Source organism: Peromyscus leucopus, chromosome 5 (genome assembly GCF_004664715.2).
Source record: "Peromyscus leucopus breed LL Stock chromosome 5, UCI_PerLeu_2.1, whole genome shotgun sequence".
Taxonomy (NCBI): Eukaryota; Metazoa; Chordata; class Mammalia; order Rodentia; family Cricetidae; genus Peromyscus; species Peromyscus leucopus.
The window spans coordinates 47,786,525-47,812,778 of record NC_051067.1 but is presented as its reverse complement, the minus strand read 5'-3'; the positions used below and the strand labels follow the sequence as shown (position 1 = coordinate 47,812,778).

General features: G+C 41.9%; 1 protein-coding gene across 6 annotated transcripts in view; it reads left to right on the top strand.

The window, feature by feature from the left end:
* Arid4b (AT-rich interaction domain 4B) overlaps positions 1-16,420 on the top strand; it is a 121,075-nt gene extending 104,655 nt beyond the window's left edge. For 5 of the 6 annotated variants that reach the window (XM_028859874.2, XM_028859858.2, XM_028859869.2 and 2 more), the window contains 5 exons: positions 1,303-2,511; positions 5,864-5,977; positions 8,159-8,374; positions 9,824-9,970; positions 14,667-16,420. In XM_028859874.2, coding sequence (XP_028715707.1) covers positions 1,303-2,511; positions 5,864-5,977; positions 8,159-8,374; positions 9,824-9,970; positions 14,667-14,800 — 1,820 coding nt within the window. In that variant the 3' untranslated portion in view covers positions 14,801-16,420. Of the gene's footprint in view, positions 1-1,302; positions 2,512-5,863; positions 5,978-6,680; positions 6,834-8,158; positions 8,375-9,823; positions 9,971-14,666 lie in introns of those variants that run through there. The other variant, XR_005091610.1, reaches the window with a different exon arrangement.
* The last annotated feature ends 9,834 nt before the right edge of the window (positions 16,421-26,254 follow it).

Sequence of the window (26,254 nt, the reverse complement as noted above, 5' to 3'; positions counted from 1 at the left end):
CAAGAATTAGACACTTCAGTCATGAGCAGGTAGCAGTTAATTAGGTGTGCCTCCTCAGGAGTCATTACTACCTTAACTTTATATAACATTCCTTTTTTTAAAAGTAGGATTTAATTATTTATTTATTTATGGATATACTCCTAAAGAAGATACTGTTTACTTTAAAAGTAATACTGAACATTTAATGGAAGCCTCAATTTGTGAGAAATCGTAGATTGAGGCTGTCTTTAATGCTATTTGGTCCAAGTGTGGTGCATACTTTTAATCCCAGTACTCAGGAGGCAAAAGGCAGGCTGATCTCTTGAGAGTTCAAAGCCAGCCTGGTCTACATAGTGAGTTCTAGGCCAGCCAGAGCTTGTCTGAGTAGACTCTCTATATCATATTCTGGTTTCAAAGCCTGCTTAATTAAGAGAAAGAGTCATTATAATAATACCCGGGTGTGTGTGGTGGGTGTTGTGATAGGTCATTCCAGAATGATTAGATGACTGGATGGCTAGGTAGAAAGATTCAAAAACTCTTCTCTAGTATAGGTTTTTGTTTTTGTTTTTTAACTGAGGATTCTGTTACCCTAAATTCTCATTAAAAATATTTTTTTAAAGATTTATGTATTTTATGTGTATGTTTGTTTTGCCTGCATGTATGTATTTGTACCAAGTGCCTGGTGTCCTCAGAGGTCAGAACATGGGTTGGATCCTTTGGAACTGGAGTTAGAGATGGTTGTGAGCCGCCTTGTTGATGCTGGGGACTTAGGTCCTTTGCTAAAGCAATGGACACTCTTAATTGCTGAGCCATCTCTGCAGCCCTTCCTATTCTCATTTGGATGACAATGTTTTCTAGTACTTTAAAAACAAGTAAAGGAAAGGGGCAAATTTCTTTAGAAAATTTCTACAGATTAGTTTTATTCACTTGAAAAAGTTTTTATTCTGGTTACAGCTGTGTGTTTTAGTCAGTTTTCTACTAGTCTAACTGCTACAGCTTGGATAAAACTCAAAAAGAAAAGGTTTTCTTTCTTGCCATTGAGGGCATTGAGCTCTCTGTGGTGAGGGCATCACAACAGTGGTAACCCGTGCACTAGCTAACCCACTCCTGTGAAAAGGACATCATTCTGTTCATGATTTAGTCACTTGTAAAGTTCCCACTTGCCAGTACTCTCAGAGTGTCAGTTAGGTTTCAGCTTCAGTTTTGAAGAAGACATTTAAACCACAGCACCTAGGAGGAACTTTTTCTTTCCATTTTTGTTTGAGGCAGACATAAACAATAGTCTTACTAGGCTTATTACCCCCCCACCCTCTTATTTTTTAGCTTCTGAAAGTTCTGCTGAAGAAAGTGAGCAGGAAGATGAGAGGGGTGCTCAGGACATAGACAGCAGTGGCAAAGATGAATCAAAGGTGGACCATTTGACCCACCCCAGAAACGAGCTTATTTCAAAAGAGGAACAGAGTAGTCCATCTTTGCCAGAAGAAAACAAAGTCCACACAGATTTGGTAATAGCCAAAACAAAATCTCCAGAAAGATTAAGAAAGGATGTTGAAGGAATATCAGAAGATACTGATTTTGAAGAAGAAGATGAAATCACAAAAAAGAGAAAAGATGTTAAGAAAGACACAACAGATAAATCTTTAAAGCCACAAACAAAACGAGGGAAAAGACGGTATTGCAATACAGAAGAATGTTTGCAGACTGGATCCCCTGGCAAGAAGGAAGACAGAACCAAGAGCAAAGAGCCACTTTGCACAGAAAACAGTAGTAACAGCTCCTCCGATGAAGATGAGGAAGAAAAGGCCAAAGCAAAGATGACACCAACCAAGAAATATAATGGCTTGGAGGAAAAGAGGAAATCTCTACGGACAACGAGTTTCTATTCAGGATTTTCGGAAGTACCAGAAAAAAGGATAAAACTTCTAAACAACTCTGATGAAAGACTTCAGAACAGCAGGGCTAAAGATAGAAAAGACGTCTGGTCAAGTATTCAGGGACAGTGGCCCAAGAAAACACTAAAGGAGCTTTTCTCCGACTCTGACACTGAGGCTGCAGCGTCTCCACCCCATCCTGCCCCAGATGAAGGGGCCGTAGAGGAGTCACTGCAGACTGTGGCAGAAGAGGAGAGTTGTTCACCCATTATAGAGCTTGAGAAGCCACTGCCAGCCAATGTTGACAGTAAGTCAGTTGAAGAAAAACCCTTAGAGGTTAGTGACCGAAAAACTGAATTTCCAAGCAGTGGCAGTAATTCAGTGCTTAATACCCCACCTACCACACCGGAGTCGCCTTCATCAGTCACTGTGACAGAAACTAGTCAGCAGCAGTCTTCTGTCACAGTGTCAGAGCCCCTGGCTCCAAACCAGGAGGAGGTTCGAAGCATCAAAAGTGAAACTGACAGCACAATCGAGGTGGACAGTGTTGTGGGGGAGCTCCAGGACCTCCAGTCAGAGGGAAATAGCTCACCAGCAGGCTTCGATGCGAGCGTGAGCTCCAGCAGTAGCAATCAGCCAGAACCAGAACACCCAGAAAAAGGTGAGGCTGAAAAGGACATGCTGACCACTTGTAGGATTTCTCTCCTTAATGCCTTGGGAGTTGCACTGTGTCTTTTTTTTTTTTTTTTTGGTTTTTCGAGACAGGGTTTCTCTGTGTAGCTTTGCGCCTTTCCTGGAGCTCACTTGGTAGCCCAGGCTGGCCTCGAACTCACAGAGATCCGCCTGCCTCTGCCTCCCGAGTGCTGGGATTAAAGGCGTGCGCCACCACGCCCGGCTCGCACTGTGTCTTTTAATGTGAGGTGGTTAAGTGGTGTGCTTGTATGAACACAGTAAAAATGGACAGTAGGAAGGTAATTTAAATAATGATAATGGGATGCATTTGAGAGTCTTTAATGTCCTTTTCCTGAACCTCCCATGACATTTCAAGTGGATTTTAGACCACATGCTACAACTTTCCTGTAGGCCCAGAGCTAAAGCTAATGAAATTCATTCCATATGTTGGTTGACTAGATATATGAGCCCACTTAACTGTATTTATGTAACACTGTGTTTGCAGTTATAACGTGTAGTCTCTCACAAACATTTTGATTTGTTGACAGACCCCTCTACCCTTAACCAAATACTGTAAATAGGGGTTTCGAGCAACCAACTGCCCAGGCACTGCTTCCCTCAGACAGTTGTGTCAAACTGATTTGCAAGCCTGACTTACTTGTGTGAGTTTGTAAAGGAATTTGATACTTTATTAGATTATAGCTTCCAAATTGAAGGACCAATGTATGTTAATAATATTCTATAGTAATACTCTTGATTTTCCATGAGTTGTTCAAAGAGAAAAAATCAAATTAGTACTTTGTAAAAGTATTAGTATTTCCTAATGGTACCATAGTTGTACTGTGCCATCATTTTTCTTATGAACTACTTTGATCAGGTGCCTTAAATCAGTGCACTCAAGGCCAACACTTAGTTTTGAAATGTAATCACCCAGTGTAAAGGGTATATGTTTTGAGTAGCAGAGGATAGTGCGACTAGTTTGAGAGTCTTAGTTGACCATAAAGAGATATGGTAACCCTTGCATGCTGTAATCCCAGCACATGGGAGACTAGGAGAGGAGGCTCTAGTGTTCAAGACCAACCTGGGCTACAGTTCATGGCCAGGGGTGCTGCATACTGAGAACATTTCTCAAGGAAATAAAAGATAGTAAATCATTAGTAAAACAGAGATTGTAGCTATTGGGGATTTACAAGTATAGCTGCTACTATGATTACATCTGTGCTCTGTTATAGAGTTATATTACATATTCATGAAGAAAGGCATCTTCAAAGGGAAAGAATGTCAGTTAGGCCTTCAACAGTGTGTATTAGAATTCTTTCTCTTGAGCGATTATATCCTTTTTATGGTCTTCATCTCTTAAGAAAAATTAAAATCAACCAGAAAGAGTTTGCTATTTTCTCTGCTAAGACTCAGTGCTGCCCTTTTAAATATTAAACTTGATTAGATTGAAAGTATGGAACTTGGAGCTGGGTGGTGCTGGCAAACACCTTGCATCCCAGCATTCAGGAGACAGAGGCACATGGATCTCAGAGTTCGAGGCCAGCATGATCTATAGAACAACTTCCAGGACAGCTGGTGCTACTCAGAGAAACCCTGTCTTGGTGGCGGTAGGGGGGGAATGTATGGAACTTGGACTGGCAAGAAGGTTCCGTGGGTAAAGGCCTGATAACTTGGATTGATCCCTAAAACCACTTGGTTGAAAGAGTAAATCAACTCACAAAGGTATTCTCTTACCTACACACACACACACACACACACACACACACACACACACACAAACTTTTCTTTTTTAAGTGCTGTGGCTAGAGATGACTTAGTAGTTAAGAGAGCATACAGCTTTTGCAGAGGACCAGAGTTCAGTTCCCGGCACCTACATTAGGTGGTTTACAACCGCCTGTAACTCTGTTTCCAGGAAATTTGACTCCCATCTTCTGGCCTCCATGGGTACCTTCCCTCACAAGCTCATACCCACACATACAACTAAACATAAAATAAATTTTATTTTTAAAAGGTGTGAAACTCGAGGCCATCTGCTTTATCAAATCAAAGCACTATTCAATTTTTTTGGAATTCATGTCTCATTGAACTCTTAGACACCTATCATATAATCTCATTTTCATTAATATATTCAGTAAAAAATACAAAATTTCATACAATGAATAGCCTATTACAGTTTGCAACCAAGGAAGCCATATTTTGTAAACTGCAGATTAATTTTACCATTGGTAACAGAAGCAGCAAGAAACATTTTTGGCTGCCATAGATTTATTATAAGAATAATTTATATGATATGTTACAGTACTAGAAATTGGAAGCAAGTGGATGTACCTCTTTAGTCTCTGCCTTTTAAAACAAAGGCTCATTTTGGGTAGTCTGAGAGAGTGTGTAATTCCAAAGTCACAAGAGTACAACACGGGCTGAAGACCTCACCAGTAATGTACAGAGATGGTGCAGTTTAGAATCGGGATGGATCCGTGAAGCTCTCGCATCAAAGAAGTTCTTGTTGAAGCTAAACACTTGAGCTAGTTCAAGGAAGGATGGTGTTGGTTTATAGTACTTTGCAGGTCATTTCATACCAAAAGGATTGGGTGTTTCTTAAAATCCATGTTGCTGAGTTTGTAAGTTGTATGCAAATTAGCTTGCCAATGCCCTAGAAGTAAATTCACATAAAACAAGCATGAATTACTGCCAGAATATATCCAATTAATACATTACAAAGCACCATGTTTCAGGCATGTAAGTGCAGCACTGGGGAGGTGGAGGCAAAGACCAGGAGTTCAAAGCCATCTCCAGCTGTACAGGAAGTTGGAGACCAGTCTAAGCTATGTGACTTCCTGTTTTACTTTCCCTCCTGTCCCATTCACTTGTTAGCATTACCACTTGTAACAGAACCTTAGTACTTCGGTTTTATTGAATCTTAACAGATTTCAGCATATTCCTATGTTTGAGTTACTGGACCCATAAACTGCAGTACTATGCTGACAGCATTTTCAGTCTCGATTTTCCTAAGAATGCACCTTGCCTTTCTGGAAAAAGTCCTTAACTTTCAAGGGCTAGCTGAGCTTCATTAATGACAGTGAATTAAAAATTGGGAATATTTTTTATGATAATTTATATAAATCTTACAAAAGTTTATAGTTTGGGAATTGCTTTCTAAAATATTTAAATAGTCAGCTAGGGAATGTCTGATTCTGTTTTGTGTTACTGTACTGGGTATACAGCTCAGTTGTAGAGCAGTGGCTTACTGTCCGTGAAGCTATTCACGGATCTGTTCAGTCCCCTGTCCTGCCAAAATAAAAGTGAGTTCTATTTTATATCACTTAAGTTATTTCTCATTACAGCCTGTACAGGTCAGAAAAGAGTGAAAGATGCTCAGGGAGGAGGAAGTTCATCAAAAAAGCAGAAGAGAAGCCATAAAGCCACCGTGGTGAACAACAAAAAGAAGGGGAAAGGCAGTAAGTGTGAAATTTGCTTTGAAGCTTCAAGATACAAAAATAATAGTTGACCCCCCCCCCCATTAAAAGGTTATTTGGTTATGGGTTAATTCTACATTTTTTTTTCTCATAACCTTAAAAAAGGTCACATGCTGGATAGGTGGTGCACACCTATAATGCCAGTTTTGGGGAGGTAGAGGCAGAGGAATCAGGAGTTCAAGATCATTCTATGCTACATAGCCAATTCAAAGTCAGCCTGGACTACATGTGACCCTGCCTCAAACAACAAACAGCTAACAGATACACAGAAGTTTTCTCATGATAGGTAAAGTCTAGGATTGAACAAATTGCTATTAATGGTATTGGTTGCTGGTGAGTGACCATGTAGACATCATGGCTCAGTTACCTTCATGTTCAGTGTCTACATGTTCTATGTGTACTTTTGTTACAAGGAAGTGGATTGATTTGTAATGTTTCAGAACAGCAGGCACAGTTTCAGTCTATGAAATTACACTCCCATCCCTAAACCATATATATTACTTGAAAGCAATCACAAGCAATACTTTTGCTAAGAGTGCTCTAAGACTGGCAGGGGCTGTTCATTGGCCTGCAGAGAATATAATGCTTTGCTTCTTCTGAGGGCTGTGCATTTGATCTTTATTTATTATTATTATTTTTGTAGACAAAATAAGAAGTGGAAAATATGTAAAGAATTTTTTTTCAGGTGCCCCACACTGACCCCTGCTGCTCTTCCGAGACTCCTGCCACCTCCACTGCCTGACCTTTGCTAGCAGCGGCCTTGGCTGCACTGCAGTGCAGAAAAGGGTTACGCGGTCAGCTCCCCGAGCTTCTGCTGAGCCCATATGACTTCCAGGCGGTGAATATGGCATCCTTTGGGGCCCCGGGTGGCTGTGCTCAGCAAGGCCGTGTCAGGCAGGCTGAGGCAGGCCACAGCACACAAAGGGGCCAAGCCTTGGGTGGCTTAGCTAGGAGTTGTTATGGTTCCAGAGCGGCAGTGGGGACTGGGGAAAGATTCATTAAGATGTGTGTATAGGAGTGGCAGAGGTTGTTTACTCTCAGGGGAAGAGGTGCACCTTTGCAGTTTGGAACACTTTTGACACCTTCAGAGCCCCTACTTGAGTGCTGTTAAAGAATAATTCATCAATATATGCCAAATTGGTTCTAGATTACTTGGTATGAACAATAGAATAGTTAAAATACTTTTTTCTACACTATAATGCTTTTGTCCTCAAGATGTTACCATTTTAATGTCATTTCCAGAAAGGCTCATCTTCAAAGAGTCAATAAATTAATCCATTTAGAGCAGTTGATGGTAACTTTGATTATCTGGCTTCAGTCCTGGTAATTTACCATTAACCATTCTCTGAGCATGTCTTAATGCAATCATTGTAACGGAATCTAACGAGGTACTTTGTATCTAGAAAGAGGACATGCATAACTAAACAAACCGTACTCCTGTCCTATGACAAGTGGTCAAGGATAAGTTCATCCATTCTAGAACTGAAGCTTAATTAGCAAATTCTTGATAAACTCCAGAATATGTTGACCACAGAGAGTGTGATGATAAATTTTAGGAAACAAGCTATTATGTGTGAGGAGATGAAGGAATTTGTTACCCATGTCAGTATAGTTTCCCAAGAAATTCTTCAGTGATAGTGATGATTATGCACCACTGTGGCAGCAGAATTGGTACATTTTGCTGTGCACAAATAAAGTCCTAAAGAAGTTACTACAAGAAATGCCATATTCCAACAGAGTAAAAAGCTCTTTAGCTAGGGAAGAGACTGACTGAGTGAAGCATCTGTGATATGGATATGTGGGAGCATCTAGATGCTGGCTCACTGTATTTTCTAGTGAAACTAGCAGGATGAAAGATCACTGTAATGAATTCATACCTATTGGCAATCTAGGTGGAAGACTGGCTTTTGTTTCCCTTGGCTGAGATATGTCTGCATTTGCATGTGATTTTTCTAGGTATTATTTTTCCAGTGCCAGGGGCTGAACCCAGGGACTTGCGCTTGCTAGGCAAGCATTATACAACTGAGCTAAATCTTCCACACTGATTTTCTAGGTAGATTGTTTATTGTAGTGGAAAACTTAAGTGGTGAATTTAGAGTTATCCTCTTAAGTTGATGATAGATTGACCAACTTTTGTTTATTGATGGTTTCTTTCCCTTTCAGCAAACAGTAGTGACAGTGAAGAACTTTCAGCTGGTGAAAGTGTGACTAAGACTCAGGCAGTCAAGTCAGTCCCCACTGGAATGAAGTCCCACAATAGCAAGTCTCCTGCAAGGATACAGTCTCCAGGAAAGTGTGGCAAGAATGGGGATAAAGACCCTGATCTCAAGGAGCCCAGTAACCGGCTTCCCAAGGTGTACAAGTGGAGTTTTCAGATGTGTAAGTGACATATTTGGTCTGGACTGTAGGCATTTTGTCTTAGTTCCTCCTGATGCCAGTGCTAGCAAAAAAGAAGCTACCCTGAGCCTGGGGACCTTATCAGTGGCATAGTGTAGACCTTAGTAGGATCCTGATTTGAATGAACAAATTGCTAAAAGAAAATAGTAAGATGCTGACCAGGAAGTGAGTACATGTGAGATTGAGAATCTGCTTGGAAACAGTATGGGGGTGCTGGAGGAATGACTTACTGGTTAAGAGCTTGTACTGTTCTTCCAGAAGATGGCAGTTCAGTTCCCAGCACCCATGTCACTCACAGCAGCCTGTAACTCAGGGCTGGGGTGGGGGGATCTGACAACCTTTGGCCTCTTCAGGCACCTGCACACATAGACTACACACATATACAATTAAGAATAATAAAAATAAATCTTGTTTTGTTTTTTAAATAAAGAAACAGTATGGGAGTTGGGCATAGGGATACACACCTATAATCCCAGAGCTCAGGAATTTGAGACTGGAGGATTGAGAGTTTGAGAACATCTTGGGTTAGAAAGTTGCGACCCTATCTCCCTTCCCTTCTCCTCTCAAATACAATTTTAACCTTCTGCTGTCTTTGCATGATATCTGCAAATGTGAATTTGCTTTTTGAGACAAGATCTGGCTATATAGCCTGTCTGGCCTGGTATACTGTATAGATCAGGTTACTTTCAAACTCGGGCAATCCCCTTGCCTTAGTCTCCTGAGGGCTGGAATTTCAAGGTTGAATTGCCATAACTGGGTTTGTGTTTTTTTTTTTTTTTTTTTTTTTTTTGGTTTGTTGGGTTTTTGTTTTTTGTTTTGTTTTTGGTTGTTGTTGTTTTTGAGGTAGGGTCTGATTATGTAGCCTTGGGTGGTCTGGGACTGACTATGTAGACCAGACTGAATGTGTTTTACCGTGCCTACACCAGATATAACCAGGCTACATTGGCTATTTTTAAACTGATGCACTATGGTGTTATTTTGTATGACTAGAAAACTGAGCAGAGAAAATAGTAGTGGGTATAGTGGTAGATGTGTAGTCCTAGCATTCAGGAGGCAGAGACAGCAAGAATGGGAGTCCAATTCAGCCTAGACTACATAGCAAGCCTGTCTGCCCAAAAGAAGAATTTTAGCATAACGCATCGATCATGAGGTCTTGGTTTGTACATGCTCATTCAACCAACCCTGTGTTGTACATTTCATTTGCGCCAGGTTATTATAGTCAGAGGATAGGAAGTAGAGTAATTTAGGAAGTAAATATTTTGATGTTTTTGTTTTTTGTGGTTTATTTGGTATCACAAGTGTGCACCATCACACCCAGAAAACTGTCTTGTAGTTTATCTGTCTTTGACTTTATTCTATAACCATATCAGTTTTGGTTTTTATTAACTTTTACTTCCAAAATACATATTAATGAATATTTTAAATTGACAGCGGACCTGGAAAATATGACAAGTGCTGAACGTATCTCAATTCTTCAAGAAAAATTGCAAGAAATCAGAAAGCATTATCTGTCATTAAAATCTGAAGTAGCTTCCATTGATAGAAGGAGAAAACGTCTAAAGAAGAAAGAGAGAGAAAGTAAGTACTTTTCCCTTAGACATAAGTCAGTTTAGCGCACTGCTGTTGAGGAAAGACTGTCTATGTTTCTGTGGACAAACTTCACTCTGTCAGCCTCATCTGATAGGACATCACAGTGCCCACTCATGGAACTCACAGTACACCCTCAATCTGAAGGAAGATAGGCATGGTGGGTCTTAACTGAGTGGCAAATGGCTGCTGTCCTAGCATTAAGGAGACAGAGACAGCAAGAGTGGGAGGCCAGGTCAATTTGGGCAAGACCCTGTCTGCCCAAAAAGAAATTTAGTATAATACATAAATCATAAGGTCTTTTGATTTATATGAGCTCCTTCAGCAAAGCCTGTGTTGTACATTTGGTTTGTGCCAGGTATTACTGAAGAAACTTTCTTTTAAAGAATACTTTGACAAATACTCATACATTTTATGGTCACAGTGTGGTGTTTCAGTACATTCATACTTGTGGAGTGATTCCTTCAGGATTTCTAGATTTCCATCTTCTCTGTTATAAAAACGTTCAAAATCCCGCTGGGCAGTGGTGGCGCACTCCTTTAATCCTAGCACTCAGGAGGCAGAGCCAGGCGGATCTCTGTGAGTTTGAGGCCAGCCTGGTCTACAGAGCAAGATCCAGGACAGGCATCAAAACTACACAGAGAAAAACCCTGTCTCTAAAAACAAAAAAAAAAACAAACAAAAAAAAAAAAAAACCCAAAAACTACAACAAAAAAAAAAAAACCAAACAGGAAAAAACATTTAACATTCAAAATTCCATCTTGTAGGTCTTCTGAATTCTATAGTGCAGTATTGTTGGCCGTCACCACCCTTCTATGTGAGCACACTAAATGTACTGCTCCCATCTGGTCCGGATGTTATGTCATGAACTAATCTCCATGCCTCTTCTCCTCTACTTTCCTGGCCATTGTAAACACTGTCCTATTTTCTATAATGTGGTAGATTTACTTGTAATTTTTGAGGGACCTCCATGTTGTTTTCTATTGTGCCAATAGTTGACATTTCCTCACAACAGTGTAACAGCGTTTTATTTATTTTTTATTTTTTTTATTTTTTTCTCACTATTTGGGTTACTTTAGAATGCAAATAGTCAGGACATTTCTATTGAGACCTAAATGACAAGAAGTGATGTGAGATGTCATAACAAAATACCATGACAGAGAAGACAACAATAGAAACTTCTTTTCTCACAGTACTGGAAATTTAAACAGTCAGCACCTTGTTTTTTCTCTTGAGGCCTGCCATGTTTTGTGTAGGCTGTCTTTGCCACCTTCTTCCCTGTGGAAACATCTATAGTGGATGTAGAGATGTCTCTGAGTCTTCTTTTTATAAGGATATCCATTGGATTATATTAGTGCCCTACAGTTAGGACCTTGAATTATTTTCCATTAGCTACACCATGGAGTTTGTGTGACATATTACTCAGTCCTTGGCAGAAGTCCCTGAAACAGGATTGCTTTAATGTGGCACCATTAACATTTTGAGCCTGATCATTTTTTCCTGTAGATAGCTGTCGTCTACATCATAGGTTGTTTAACAGTATTTCTAGCCACCATCCCACATGCCAATGGTATGGCACAGTTAATTCTTATAGACACTGTCAGGTGGCCACAGGATGAAGTAGTAGAATAACCCCAAATTAGGACCTCTGCTCTGAGGTGAGGGTATACTTGGTTCCTTTTCACATCGGAATGAAAACCATTGTGGTGTAAAAGTAGTAGAGATTTTCGTCACGAAATCAGAGAGCGAGTCATGTGGGGCCCTGTAGGCTAGCGTGAAGGGTTGCAGTTGTATTTTGAGCAGAATAGAGAGTTAGAATCTTTAGACAGGGAAATGGCATGCTGGGTGGAAAGTAGATTGATTCTAGGAGCCGCAGTGGAAGCAGGAGATACGGGAAGCCTGTTCCACTAGTTCAGATAGTAGCCTAGAGTGACTTGAATCTGAATCAATCAAGATGTAAAGCAGTTAATGTTGAATTAGCAACATTGCTAATGGAAATCATTACATTTTATTTATTTATTTGTTTGTTTGTTTGTTTTTCGAGACAGGGTTTTTCTGTGTAGTTTTGTTAACTGTCCTGGATCTCACTCTGTAGACCAGGCTGTCTTCGAACTCAAAGAGATCTGCCTGCCTCTGCCTCCCAAGTGCTGGAATTAAAAGTGTGCGCCACCACCACCCCCCGGAATCATTACATTTCATACATTTTATATTCAAGCCAATGAAAATAATATAGACATTCAGTTTTTGATTTGTGATTGAGTGGGTGTGGTGGCACATACTTGTAATTCCAGCACCTGGAAGGTAAAATAAAAACAAGAGAATCTTGACCTCAAGGTTATCTTTGGCTACAGGGTAGGTTTGGGGCTAGCCTGCTTAAGACCCTGTCTTAAATAAAATTGTATTAATTGTACAAACTATTATATTGTTGGTAACAACAAAAGCTTGGAAATTAAAGAAATTATTGCTTGTAAATATAGTGTAATACTATTTGAAAAGAAAAAGAAATAGAGTTGTATATGCTGATATGGATGGAACGTGACCTTACACTATGTTGTTGGCACATACTGCAGCCCTAGCACTTGAGAGGCAGGGGCAAGACAGTGTTTGCAAATTCAAGGTTAGATTGCTGTACATAGTGAAGTTCAGGTTAGCCAGGGCCCTATAGGGAGATCTGTCTCATAATCTAAACCAAAGCAAAGGCAGGAGATAGGATACTATACGATAGCGCACTGTATTCCACTTTACTTCCACCTGTGTTTGTATGTGTGTGTGCATGTGTGTGGAGGCCACAGGACAACCTCAGATACCTTATTTTAAGACATCTCTCCTTGGCCTGGGCTTTGCTCATAGGCTAATCTGGCTGGCAACCAAGCTTTGCTTTTTTACATAGGTTCTAGAGACGGAACTGAGATTTTTATAATCACTTCAATGACTGAGCTACCTCCTGTAGCTGGAGTTTTCCTGCCTTGCCCACAGTCAGGACAAATCTTTTTCACCCGCCAGTCCCACAGCTGCTCAGACCCAACCAAGTAAACACAGAGACTTATATTGCATACAAACTGTATGGCCGTGGCAGGCTTCTTGCTAACTGTTCTTATAGCTTAAATTAATCCATTTCCATAAATCTATATCTTGCCACGTGGCTGGTGGCTTACCGGCATCTTCACATGCTGCTGGTCATGGCGGCAGCTGGCAGTGTCTCTCTGCCTCAGCCTTCTGCTTCCCAGAATTCTCCTCTCTCCTTGTCCCACCTACTTCCTGCCTGGCCACCTACTTCCTGCCTGGCCACTGACCAATCAGTGTTTTATTTATTGACCAATCAGAACAATTTGACATACAGACCATCCCACAGCAACCTCCCCAGCTCCTTCCTATGTTTTAATAAGTGCTGTTAAATCTAGGAAATTTAAATCCTCATTTTCAGATTCTAGAGATGAAATTCTTTTAGAACATGGGTTGCAGATGTTGTCTCTACAGAGATATGGTAGCTGTTTGAGGACCACATATTCTCTATAGAAACTGTTCATCTCTGGTGGTTCAGGTTAGGAATCTTCCAAAGGCTCCAAAATGCAGAAGTAAATATGTTGGGTTATGTTCCATTGCAATTGTCTTTATAAAAGATTAGGCCTTGTGGCAGTAATTTTCCATCTAAAGTTTTAAAGAATACGAACAACTAGGGACAGTAGAGGGAGCACTTGGGCAAATAAGACAGTTGTAGGTGATAGATGTGCTTCTCTAACTTACGCCCGTGTATGGAACAAAAATTTGTTTTTACACTGTGTGTGTGTGTGTGTGTGTGTGTGTGTGTGTGTGTGTGTGCGCACGTATGTGTGTGCAAGTGTTCCATAATGTACGTCTAGAGATCAGAGGACAACTTTCTATTTGTGTGTGTGTGTGTGTGTGTGTGTGTGTATTATTCCACTTATGCATTGATAATAAGGAAAGAATGCCCTTGAGGAAAACAGTGCATATATCTTATAAACTGAGGGAGGTAAGTGCAGTTGGTTAGCTTTTCAACTCAGCCTCCCATTCTTTTTAAACTTTGAAATAAAATCATTTATTGTGTGAGTGTATGTGGAGGTCAAGAGGAAAACATAATGGAGTCATTTCTCCCCTTCCACTCTCGTGTAGGTTCTGGGAGTTGAGCTCAGGTAGTTAGGCTACAGAGGCAAGCAATTTATGCCTGGTAACCATCTATGAGGTTTCAGCCTCCCCGTTCTTAGCACCATAGGAATTTATAGGAAAACTTGAAGGATGGAAAGACAGAAATAACAGAGACTTTTCCAGTTTCATTCAAAACTGTTTGGGTATTTGGTGAACAGAGTTATCCTTTACCTTACCCTCTGCAGTGTGGGTATATAGCTCATTTCTTCCCTCTCTGCTCTGCCTTGCTTTTTCCTTGACAGGGCTGGGGAAAGAACCAATGGGCTTATAATCTAGGCAAGTACTTTGCCTCCGAGCTGTACCACTGTACCCATGATCTCTGTACAGGATGTCTCTGTTGAGCAGTGACTTGCTGCTGAAGTACACTGGCTGTCCCTTTCTGTACACTGTGGTACTGTCAGCATGGATGGCTCCTAGAAGGTGAATTTGGAGAACATAGCAGACAGTTAGGCTAAGACTAGCATTTGCTTCTGTCCACTGTGCCTTGCCTTGTAGCCTCACGTGTGCTCTTCCTTTTCCTCAGGTGCTGCTACATCTTCCTCCTCCTCCTCCTCTTCTCCCTCGTCCAGCTCCATAACAGCTGCTGTTATGTTGACACTGGCTGACCCGTCAATGTCCAGCGCCTCACAGAATGGAGTGTCAGTTGAGTGCAGGTGACAGCAGGACTTGCTAGAGCACTTTGCACTTAATGGCTGTTGAGGGCCACATCTTTTTTATACTGCACAGTGGCACACACACACAAAAAATCAGACAAGCACTATTTTATATTTAAAAATTGTTTCTTGACAAGCTGACTTGGCACTTAAGTGCACTTTTTTATGAAGAAAAAGTACAACGAACTGCTTTTCCTCAAGCAATAATTGTTTCCAACTTGTCTGGGAATTGCGTGTCTGGTAACTTGAAGGCCTTCCACTGGGGCAGAGGAGGCTTTTCACTGCCTGTAGAGACAACACAGTAAGCAGAGAAAGGTGGGCCAGAACATGTGAGGTGACTTACTGTATATGTATTCCCTTGTATTTTGTTAAAGCTGGAACATTTGATATTTTTCCATTCATTTATTAAAAAATATGAACCTATTTTCATTTGTACAAGCTAATTGTTTTTTAAAGCAAGTCACCTTAGGGTGACTTTAATTGTATAAGTCAAGCACATGTAACAAATTCAAAACCTGCAGTTAACAGGATATTATTAGACATCAGTCCTGGTAACCAAATATTAAAGATTCTCTTTAAAAATGACTGAACATGTTTACAGGTTTGAATTAGGCTAAAAGGTCTGCAGTGGCTTTTCATGCCCCTTCAAATTGAAATGGGACTACTGTACTTTGCCATTTTTCTATAAATCAGTATTTTTTTTTAATTTTGATATAATACATTGTGTGAAAAAAGAAAATGGCTAATAAACTGTATTAAATCTTAAACAATGTATAAAGATTGTACTTAGCCAGTTCAAAGTGTATATTTATTCATAATGAATTATAACAGTTATATTTTTGTGTTTTCTTGTAAATGTTTCTTTTCCCTTAAATACAGATAATTCATTTGTATTGCTTATTTTATTATGAGCTTACAACAAAAAGACTTCAGGAACAAACTGTTAGAATGGTTCAAGGTTGTTTATATGGCCTGTCTCACAAAGATGGTTGTTATTTTAAGTATAAATAGCTAATTGGGTAGTAGGCCTATACAATTAAATGCCTTGTATAAACTGCAAAATGAACGCCAATTGTTTTCATTTGTGTTGACTTTATGTTGTATGATTCCAATCTGTTTGGCACTTGTATTTAATTCCCCACCTTTGTAAGACATTTGTATATTGCGGATGTGTTCATTGAAGCTATTTAAAACCTGGCACTGTTAATACACAGTACTTTACTGTACAGACTGTTTCACTGTTTTAATTGTGGTTCCGTGTGCTTTTTTTTGAATGAGGCTGGCATGTTTTGTTTGTTTTCTGGCAATACATGTGAGAATCTCGAAGCGTTTTGTTGTAGATGCTAACGTGTCAGAATCCTTAATCCTTTACATTCAACCTTTCTAAGAAAAGCATTTTAAGTCTTGTAATGTGTGCTTACAGTAACTAATTTTGTTGAAAAATGGTTTCAAGTTATTCAAATTTGTACAGACTGTAAAGATTTGTTGACAGCAAAATGTTGAAGAAAAAACTTATAGATTAAAACTATAAAGTGTATATTAGGATCTGCACACATGATGAATTATGTAATATATTGTACAAATGTAAGCAAAGGCTCTGAAATAAAATGCCATAGTTTGTGAATCCTTGATTTTATTTGTAGATTTAAGTAATTTTAGTTCACTTTGCATGTGATGACTGCGAGAATAGGTACATGCAGCAGTATTATCACAAGGACTCACATTGATACCTAAAAAGGGATTGTTTTGCCCTTAAAAATGAAAAGTCCCTTATCAGGGCTGGAGGTGCCATATATGCTCAGTATGTGCAAGGCCTTGGTCTCGGTCCCCAGTACGGTACCAAACCAGACCCTAAATCAGAAAAAGAAAACATTGGCTAACCACTAGAGAGTGGTATTTTTAGGCTATTATTGTCTTTTTATATACTATTTTGCTAAACTCTGAATACATATATTTTTTGTTATGATTTTGGGGCTTGTCTAAAGAAGGAAAAAATATAAGTACAACTTTAAAACTATATTTTGGGGCCAGTAAGGTGCTCAGCAGGTAAGCACTGATAACCAGTGAGTTTCTGGATCCCTGTTACCCACATAGTGGAAGGAAAGACTGCCTTCTTCTCTGCAAGTTACCCTGTGCATTCACACACACAAAATATATAAATATAAGAGAATGTTTCTGCAGGGTATGGTGACCCACATCGATAATCCCAGCCCTCAGGAGGTTGAGGTAGTTGGATCTTGGGCTACACAGATTGAGACCCCATCTCAATAAACAAAACCTTTTTCTTGACAATAGAATTGCTATGTTGCCCAAGCTGGCTTTAAACTGACAAATTCTCAGTTCTGCCTGAGACTCAAAGTACTGGGATTAGAGATCTATGCCTCCATACACTCCTTAAAAATGCTTATTTTACTCAAAATTACTACCTGCAGAGTGTCTTGTCTTTTAATTTGGTGGAACCTTTGTGGTTCTGCTTTGAGTGACTCCTGTACCCATTACAGGAATCCAGTAGGCATTGTTAAACCAGCCAGTGTTACCAGCTCCCATTCCCAAGGTACCCTAATTCACCTGGGGTAGTATTGTATATTATCTTTAAAAAATAATGCAGCGATTTTAATCTGTAACTTTTTTTTTCTGTTTTGAGACAGGGTCTCTTTGTGGAGCCTTGGGTTACATAGACCAAGCTGGCCTTCAACTCACATCCACTTGCCTTTGCCTCCTAAGTGTTGGCATTATAGGCACAGACACCACACCTGGCCCTAATGTACGACTTCAAGAGCCACCTCCTTGCTCCCAGATGTTTATCGTGGTGTATAAGGAGGAAGAAGATGGAAGAGACAGGGTCATAGGCTGTAGAGGGCCTTGAAAGCCGTCTAACAAGTCTGCACTGTATCAACTACTGCAGCCAACCATTGAGGTGGTTGGATGTCATACGTAGTGTCCTTGAGAGGAAGGGGGTGGTTGGCCCGAAGGGCTGCTGTTGCAGTCTGAGTCCAGGAGAGTTCAAGTCTCCATAGCTCACCTTGCTCTTCTTACATAGTGAAAAAACAAGGACCTATAAAGGGGAGTGTCATCTGAGAGCTGCATGGCCCTTGTCCTTCCTCTTCAGTAGTCCTTTCCCCGGCTGCATGGAATACTGGTGGTTGACAAAGCAGAGCTGAGGTCCTGGCTAGAAATAGCTCTTGTTTGAAGATACTCTCCCCTCCCCCCCACCCCCACTGTAGGAGTTAGGACAGTAAATTTACACCTGTTCAGCCTTTCTGTTACACCCAACTGACCCCGTACCTAATACTCTGAAGCTTTATCACATCTAAACAGTGGACTTGAAACTGAGAATTGGCCTGAACAGGCTAGGAAGAATGTGCACACTGCTGCACAGTATAGTAGTCGGTATGTACATGTGTCAATTCGAGCTTACCCACAAGGAGATGGCCAGGTGCTTCTGGCCCCACCAGCTCTTCAGACTTACTGCGCTCCCCAGCCCAGGTTTTCCTGACAGGCTCAGGATGAGAGGGCATACTGGAGTCCTAAACCATCAGTTCCGCACTTCCTGAGTACTGAGCAGCCACAGACTGCCTGAAGAAGGGGTTCTGAGTGGAAGGGCGATGCCCCGTTCTGGAAGTGGCAGGAACCGGGGCTAGAGGAAACTTGATGAGACTAGCAGGCACCTGGAAGGAAGGCCTCAGCACTGGGGCCACTGGGGAAGCTCAGGTCTAAGCACTGCTTTGGGAGCGAAGCAGCACACGAGAAAGAAGGGCCTGGGATGGGGCGAGTGGTCTGAGTGAAGCAGTGAGTGCCACACTGTCTGAGCGTGTGCCTGTGTTTGCAGAAGGACCCCCAGGGGATGCCTGGGTGGACTTTGGTGGGATAGCTTGCCCACAAGCCTGCGGGGGGCAGCCAACATCCTGGAGGCGATGTGTGTCAGCTGGCTGCCTGAATCAGCGTTATAATGCCATCGGTTCCACGCGTGTTCATGACTACCCCAGGTGAATTTCTGGTCTGAGACCCGAGTATCCCTTTAGGACAAGGTTTAGCAGGTAACTCATCTGAGAGCACTAGCTGTTCTGTGTCACCCTCCTTCCCTTGAGTTGGGTAAGCCCTTCACCATTGGCCACATTCTCAACTGATTGACTGATTGATAGCCTTTCGTGACCTATGTAGGTTTCAAATTCCATTATGTAGCTAAGGATGACTGTAAAAGCCTGATCCTCCTCCAGGCTCTTGAATGCTGAGATTAAAGGCTTGCACCACCATACCTGGCTTTACTTTTCATTTTGAGACAGGGTTTTATCTTGCTAAGTTGCTCAGGCTGACCTTTAGCACACACCTAGCTCAGAAGCTGTCTCCTGCGTCAGCCTTCTTCTGAATAGCGAGGATTACAGGCTTGTGTGACCCGGCCCATCAAATCTGGGTTCATGACTAATTTCAAGAATCCTGTGCATTTCTGTATAACCACTGAGGGCAAAGAGGTGCCAGTTTAGAAACCACAATAGTGCTTAGGGTCTGAAATCTTTGGAGACTGGGACTTTTTTTTTTTTTTTTTTTTTTTTTTTTTTGAGACAGGGTTTCTCTGTGTAGCTTTGGAGCCTTTCCTGGAACTCTGTAGACCAGGCTGGCTTCAAACTCACAGAGATCCGCCTGCCTCTGCCACCCGAGTGCTGGGATTAAAGGTATGCGCCACCACCACCCAGCAATATTGGGTGTTTTAAAGAAATAAATAATATCAGGGTTTTTTTTTTTTTGCCTATTTCTAAAATTAATTAAAAAATACTAGATAAAGTCTCATAGTATACATAGTTGACCAAATTGAGCAGTTACTGCTGGACCACCCTTGTTAGGTCTTTGCCTCCATCACTGTCTATTATTGAGGGACCAGCCTTGCTGGTCCTTTACCCCCTATGATTTGGTGATAGCCCTTTGGTTTATATCATCAAAGTTTCAGCATGTCTATGGAAGAACTTGAGTTTGATTTTCCTAGGAACCAAATTTCCCTCATTAACTTAAAGATTTTTAGTGTTTTTGAGTTAGTATCCCAATGTCATCACTACTTGTCCAGTCACCTCTTCCACATTCTTTTTTTTTTTGGGGGGGGGGAAGTGTGGAGTAGGACAGGGATTTTATATATTGCAGGTCAGCCTTGAATTCACTGTATAACTGACTAAGCTGTACTTCAGCTTTTGAGCCTCCTACCTCCATCTCCCAAGTGCTAGACTACAGCCATGTGACACAAGCCTTGGATCTTAATTCTTTTCCACTCTTTCAAAGTTATTTTCTTTTCCCATTTTTTCTCTAGTCTCAGAAAGCCTTTACTATTTTTTGTTACGTGTATGACATGTGCATATGCTGGTGCACCACCATATTGGTCCCAAAGATCAGTCTTTGGGTCAAGCAGCTTGGTGACAAATGCTTTCCCTACTGAGCCATCTGACCAGCCTCCTTTTCCCTGCCATATTCTTAGGGGTGCTTGTTGCTGAAAACTTGGTAACTGCTACCTTGAAGCTGTTAAGAGTTTGTGAGTGATCTTTCTGTTCTTCCCTTGCTTGTCTAGTTTCTCTCTGAATTAAGAGGAGCAGCTTTTCTTCAGATTGCTCTTATAACACTGCTTTTTCTCGGAGTCCCTGTTGGTCATTTTCTCACAACCTTTCTTTGTGGGCACTGCCATGTGTATCTGCCTTGATCTCTAGATCTGTTTATCTTTTGACTGGCAGCATCTTCACCTGTATATTCCTTGTTTGCCTCCAGATTATTAATTCTTCATGAGGCTGGGATGTAGCTTGGTTGATAGAGTGCTTGCCCAATACAAAGAAGGCCCTGGTTTCAATCCCTAGCTGTGGTAGTTTGAATGTATTTGGTCCCCTTAAGCTCATAAGGAGTGGCACTATAAAAGGTGTGGCCTCATTGAAGTAGGTGTGGCCTTGTTGGAGGAAGTGTGCCACTGTGGGGGTGGGCTTTGAGGTCTCCTATGCTCAAGCTATGCCTAGACAATTCACTTCCTGTTGCCTGTGGATTAAGATGTAGGACTCTCAGCTCCTCCAGCACCATGTCCTGCTGTGATGATAATGGACTAAATCTCTGAACTATAAGCCACCCCAATTAAATGTTTTCCTGTATAAGAATTGCCATGGTCATGGTATATGTATATGTTGTTTATTTTAGATGCTGAAATCATTTTTTTAAAGAGTATATACAAACAGAATCTATACAATCTTGCTGTGTGGTAAATGTTCTCTCCCGAAACCTGCATAATCTTACTGTACTTTGCATGTAAACCAAATTTACTAGCCTCTTGGTACTTGTGAGATGGAAGAGCCCCTCTAGAGAGAGGAGTGCCTCCCAGTGTCCAATGCTGAGTTTTGCGCTTATTTGATGGCTACATAAGTTCACACAATAAGGCAACATCTGTCACTGATGTCAGCCCTGGTGTTTGGAGGGCAGGCAGGAGACTGTTTCTGCTGTCAGTAGAGTGGGTGGAATGGTTGCTCCTCACGAAGGAGCTTCCCTCAAGCCACAATGGTCCCACTCCATGTGCTCGGTGCAGGAGAAGAGTGTGACTGCTGTAGGCAGTGCTTAGGCACTCTGTAGCCATGGCACAGCACTTGTAATATATTGTAGGAGTGATTGGTGTCTACTTCTCAGTCTCCACATGAGCAGTTATATTCACGTTCTCCGAGGATGAACTATGCAGTAAACTGTATGTTTTTGTTTGTTTTGTTTTGAGATAAAGTCTCACTGTATAGTCTTGGCTAATATGGAATTCGGTAAATAGACCAGGGTGATGTAAAACCCACTAAGAGATCCATCTGACTCTGTCTCCTAATTGCTAGGATTAAAGGTGTACACCATCACACCCAGCAGTATGTTCTTGAAAATTGTTTTTAGTGTAATTAGCATGCACAAGTAGTGCTTACCTTGTTTCTAATTGCTATTTCTAACATGATTCTCTGAAGTAGGGCTTCTCAGGGGTGAGAGTGTAGATCATTGGTAGAGTACTTGCCTGGAATAGGCATAGAATTTCTCTATCTCTGTAACGTTTGTGGGCTAGATGATTCTGTGTTGTTGCAGCAGTCTTGTGTGTTATAGGATGTTCTGTAGCATCCCTGGAATTGCCTGCTCACTGCCTGCAGTCTCTCACCATCCAACAAATACATTACTAAATGGTGTCAGATGTCCCATGGAACAAAATGACTGATGGGGATTGGAGAGATGGCCCAGCAGTTAAGAGTGCTTGCTGCTCTTCCACGGGACCCAAGTTCAATTCAGCGCACCTCCTTGGTGGCTCACAACCATCTTTAACTACCGTTCTAGGGGATCTGCTGCCCTCTTCTGGCCTCTGTAAACACTGCATGTGGTGCCCAGACATTAATGCAGGAGAAACATTTGCATATGTGCTGGTTTTTCTGTAGGATAAACTTGAAGTAGTGAGGCTACTTTGCATTTATAATTTTGGCTTCCATCCCGCAGAGCTAGTCATCTGTCTATAGTCTCATACTTTATAAAGTCTGTTTCTCAGCTTTTTTGGTCAAGGGTAGCCTGGCAGCTGAAAGGAGTCTTTGTGATTTGAGTTGAATGAGCATCTACATACTTTTTTTTTTCCTGCTAAATTGTTGGTTTTAATGTTTGATAGGGATGAAGTCAGCCATTTGTGATAGAAGTTACAGATGTTTGCTTCTCTATTTGTCACTTAACAAATGAGGAATTTTGCCATAGGAAAAGTATGCTTTTCCCTAAAACCAAAAATATTTTAGTGTTTTTCTTTATTATATTGTAAGTTGCCTTCAGTAAGATTGCACATTTGAAATGTACAAGATTAAGGCTCTTTTTTTCATTATTCTGGGATTAAGTTCAGGTCTTTGCACATGCTAGGTGAATGTTTTGCCTGTGAACTACACCAGTCCTGGGATTTTTTTTTTTTTTTTTAAAGACACGGTCTCATTATGTAGCCCTGGTGGCCTGGAACTCAAAGGGATCTGTCTCCCTGTTCCTTGAAAGTGCTGAGATTAAAGTCATGTGCTACCATGACAGCTAGTCCTTAGATTTTGGAGACAGAGTCTTGCTATGTAGCAGGAGGCCTGACACTCCCAATTCTTCTGCCTTTGTCTCCTGCATAATGGACATATAGGTGGCCCCCTGTAGGACTGTGGCGTTGGACCCTGGTGAAAGCATTACCACGGTCTGCATCCTGAATGCCTCCTTAGCCCAGCTCACGCTTGTGTTCTTGCCACGTGTGTCCCTCCCCAGTCCCTAGGCAGCCGCTCACTAACTTTCTGTGTCTACTTCGTGGATGCTTTGCTTTCTTGGGGCCACAGATGGAATGTGGGCCTTGGTTTATGCCAAACACACACAATACCTATGCACATGCCTCGGCTCAACTTCTTTTTGAGACCTGTGCCATGTGCCCCACTGCTCCGGCCCTTTTCGGTACTATTTTGCTGTGTGGAATTAACAAAGTTTGGTCATTCACTAACCCTTCGGCATTCAGGTGATTCCAGATTTTGCCTTTCATGCATAAAGGACTAAAAACATCTGTGTGCAGGTTACTTCTCCCGAGAAAGTCCCTGAGGTAGAATGGCTGCATCCTATGGTAGGTAGGTTTAAGAAATAGCAACCCCCCCCCCATCATTTTTGTGTGGTTTTACATCCCACCAGTAACAGATGAGAACACTGTTGCTTCACATCCTTGCCAGCGTCATGCAGTATTAACCTTTCTAAAGCTTCTTGCTATGCCTTTGTGCTTTGCTCACAATTTAAGGTTGGCAAACATCTTTTTATGTGCTTACTAGCTAGTTACATGTTTGGTCTAGTGTTGTAAAAACATCTGTTTTGGACTTTTTTTTTTTTCTCTTCTGTTTATGAGTTGTCGAGGGAGAGTGCTGCTGCCCAAGAATTGCAGATGTGATCTTGCCTGGAGTTGAGTGCATTGTTGTCCTCTGTCTTGTAGGGATGAGTTTTATCTGGTTTCATTAGAGCAAATGTTTCCATAACTAAGTGCCCATTTTCGACAGCCATTTCCCTTGTCTTTAGAGATAGAAATGGAGCCTGGATTGCAGGAGGATTTGAAATCCGAGTTGATCTCACATCTGGAACCTCCTCTGTAAGTAGAATGTGATTTGTTTAAAGAGCTTAACAAGACAGCCAGGTGTGGTAGCTCCTGCCCGTGATCCCTGCACCTGGAGGGTGAGACAGAAGGAGAGGCAGGAATTATAGGCTTGTCTGGTTGACAGTGTGAGACCATGTCCCAAAGAAGAAGACAACAAGAATAGCTTAACAAGAGCCTGTGGGAAGGTGGACCCAGTGGTGTGAGGGAGGGAAATGGAGAAAGAAATCTTTGATCTTTAGGGCCACAGTGTTGGTGTCTAGAGGGTCACAGAACTCAGGTCAACATTACTTTCACAAACACCATTTTCCATTTGAAGATACACCTCTCCCAAAGTGAGAGGTCATGTTGGACTGTCAGCTTATCCCTTTACTGTCCGTGCTAGGGACAGAGGCAGGAGAATCACAAGTTTTAGACCTCCTTGGACTACACAGTGTGACCCTGTCTCAGAAAACCAAACCAACAACGTTTGTGAGAGGTAAGGAACAGGGTCTGGTGCTCTGTCTGCTTCTGGTGTGTGTTGGAGACACACAGGGGGCCAGGTTGTGGCTCTGTTTAATGGTAAATGTCATCATAAGTTCAGGATGCTTCTCCACTCAGGGACAGGGCACCTGGGGACAGGCCAGCAAGAAAGGACAAGGAAGGATTTCTAGAACAGATGTCATATGCATTTGGGAAGATGGGTAGGCGTTACCTGGGCAGGAGAATGTTTTCCAAGCACACAGCAATATCTGTGCAGTTAGGCAATGGGGACAAAAACTTAACACGGTCAAGGAAATGGCAAGAGCTGGCGTGTTCAGTGGGTAGGTGGTGGGTAGGAGCTGCTGTTGGAGGGCAAACCTGGTGGGTAGGAGCTGCTGTTGGAGGGCAAACCATGAAACCTTGCTTTGCCTCCTTTCGTGCAGAAAGCTGGTCTTGTCCAGGAGCAGATAAAGTTTCCGTGCTGGAACACAGTGTGACCAGATTGCATATGGCAGCTGTATTCAGACAATGAAGACAGACTCTAGGGTTAGCCTGAAGAAGTGTGCTTCTGTTGTCACCAGGGTCACTTACGTGAGAGAGAACAACAGCTGGGTTAAAAGGTCTGGCCAGACTGGGGCCACCACAGAGGGTCAGCAAGCTGTGGTGCTTGGGCCATAGTCACCCACCTGCCACTTGGTTTTCTAATAAAGTCACCTGTGCACAACCACACATTTGTGTCTGTGTCTTAGGCAGTTTTCAAGCTGTAATAGTAGGATGAAAAGTTGCAGCGAGACTGTGACCCTTAGCTCCTAAAGTGCTTGCTGATTGGCTCCTTACAGACAAAAGTTGCAAATAGCAGGCCTTCCCTAGTCACCACTAACAGTGAGTGCCGCTGTGAATGAGTCTCTCCTCTGGTGCTTGCTCACTGTGCAGAGGGAAGGAAGACAGGAAACAGACATGGGCAGATGTGGGGTTAAGTCAGAAGGTGGGTGGCGACAGCTGGGAGAGGGATGCCTCAAGGGCATGTAGGGTAGTTGCTATTTTCCAACTCTGCCTGGTTTTTATTGACTCTCTCATGTTTCAGAGGGACAAGAGATGGGTGTTTGTGGGATTATCCCTTACAGGAAGTTCATTAGAACAAAAGTATAATTATTGCTATTACATGATTGTGTGTAGTTAAGAGGCTTGGGGGCTCCACCGCTGTGCATGAGGCCCCTAATACAATACCCAGCCCAGTGAAATCAACAAAGGGAACTCAGTAATTCTGGGAGTGGTGTCTAGTGCATATCTTTTAATTCCAGCCACTTGGGGCCAAGGCAAGAAGATGGAAAATCCAGGGCTATCTTGGACAATTTAGCTGCCTCAAAGGAAAGTTTAGAAAGATCTGGGGTATTCACTCAGTGGCAGAGCACCTACTTGGCACTTGTGAGGCTTTGGGTTCATTTCCCTCACCACCAGAACCCACACAAGCAAAACAGGTAGTCACTTACTGTTCTGCTTATGACTAGCTTTAAGAAGCATACTGTTGTCGGGCGGTGGTGGCACACGCCTTTAATCCCAGCACTTGGGAGGCAGAGCCAGGCAGATACCTGTAAGTTTGAGGCCAGCCTGGGCTACCAAATGAGTTCCAGGAAAGGCACAAAGCTACACAGAGAAACCCTGTCTTGAAAAACAAACAAACAAACAAAAACAAAAACAACAACAGCAAAAGAAGCATACTGTATGTGGTGGTTTGAATAAAATTGGCCCCTTTTGGCCCATAGGGAGTGGTACTATTAGGAAGTATGGCCTTGTTGGAGTAGATGTGTCTTTGTTGGAGTAAGTGTGTCACTGGGGGCAGACTTTGATATTTCAGAAGCTCAAGCCAGGCTCAGTGGCTTAATTCTCTTCCTGCTGCCTGCT